Source organism: Daldinia childiae (assembly GCF_008694065.1).
Source record: "Daldinia childiae strain JS-1345 chromosome Unknown Scaffold89, whole genome shotgun sequence".
In the NCBI taxonomy this organism is placed as follows: Eukaryota; Fungi; Ascomycota; class Sordariomycetes; order Xylariales; family Hypoxylaceae; genus Daldinia; species Daldinia childiae.
In genome coordinates this window covers 348-1287 of record NW_022984730.1, presented here as the reverse complement: position 1 = coordinate 1287, position 940 = coordinate 348, and the positions used below count along the sequence as shown (strand labels likewise).

At 50.6% G+C, this 940-nt stretch overlaps 1 protein-coding gene across 1 annotated transcript in view; it reads right to left on the bottom strand.

Annotated features, from left to right (window-relative positions):
- Nucleotides 1-83: 83 nt before the first annotated feature.
- Nucleotides 84-940, bottom strand: part of GL218_09637 (Uncharacterized UPF0442 protein C7D4.12c) — a gene marked incomplete at both ends in the record, with an annotated part of 1204 nt that continues 347 nt past the window's right edge. Inside the window, 3 exons of the mRNA XM_033586466.1 lie at nucleotides 84-139; nucleotides 192-557; nucleotides 610-698. Coding sequence (XP_033432799.1) covers nucleotides 84-139; nucleotides 192-557; nucleotides 610-698 — 511 coding nt within the window. The remainder of the gene's footprint in view (nucleotides 140-191; nucleotides 558-609; nucleotides 699-940) is intronic.

Genomic DNA, 940 nt, shown 5'->3' with positions numbered 1-940 from the left:
CGGTGGTTGCCCGAAGCCTATGTATCGAGTCCCACTTGTCAGTGGATTGACAGACATTGGCGATAGTGAGTGGACATGGTCACTTACGCTTTCCAAAGAGGAACCACGTTGTTGTCCTCTGTTTGGAGGATCTGGTAATCTTCAACTACTTAGTGATAAAAGCGCTTCTAAGAGCTCGTTTGTACGCCTACCTCCGTCTTGGTTCCGTTTTCCTACTCCATTGTAGTTGGTAACAAGGTGTGTACTTGTGTCATTTGTCGCAGTGACGGGCATGCCGATGTGGAGGCCCATTTCAGTGGCGAGGGAGAAATCCGCGATGTTGCGGGACGACCCGAAAACCTTCTTTAAAGCCGCCTCTATATTTCGCGATGGGTATCTGCTGTCTAGTAGGACCGATAGAATTGTTTGCCAGATTCGGTGGATGGAGGGGATCCAAGCAAGGGGAAGCGAAGCTACACGACGTGGTCGGAATACGGCTCGCGCAAGGGCTTTAGAGGTCGCGATACAGTCGTTCACGGACCAGCCCTTCACGCCTAGCCCACAAATACTTATCGCACCTATACGAGGTTGGGACCTTACACGTAGCCAGGTTACTGGGAACAAACTTACCGGAACTAGTGCCAAACAAAGTGTCAAAATTGCACTGCACGGGGTGCGGCAATCCCACTCGGTCCNCGGGACGCACGCCCGTGTTCCGCCTCCGTCAATGCACAGCACACGGACCGTTGCTGTGTCTGGCTTGAATCGAATTCGGATGCCGTGACCTCCACATAAAGGGCAATTGTCTAAAGACAGATAAACATTTTTCTTCGTTCCGAATATTTTCATGCATATGTCACAGACCCAATGCCCGCAAGGAAGCTTGTATTTTGGTCGTCGCATCATACAGCTATAGCATGTGTCTTCTGAGTAAAGTCGCCGCCAATGTGACTGAAAACTA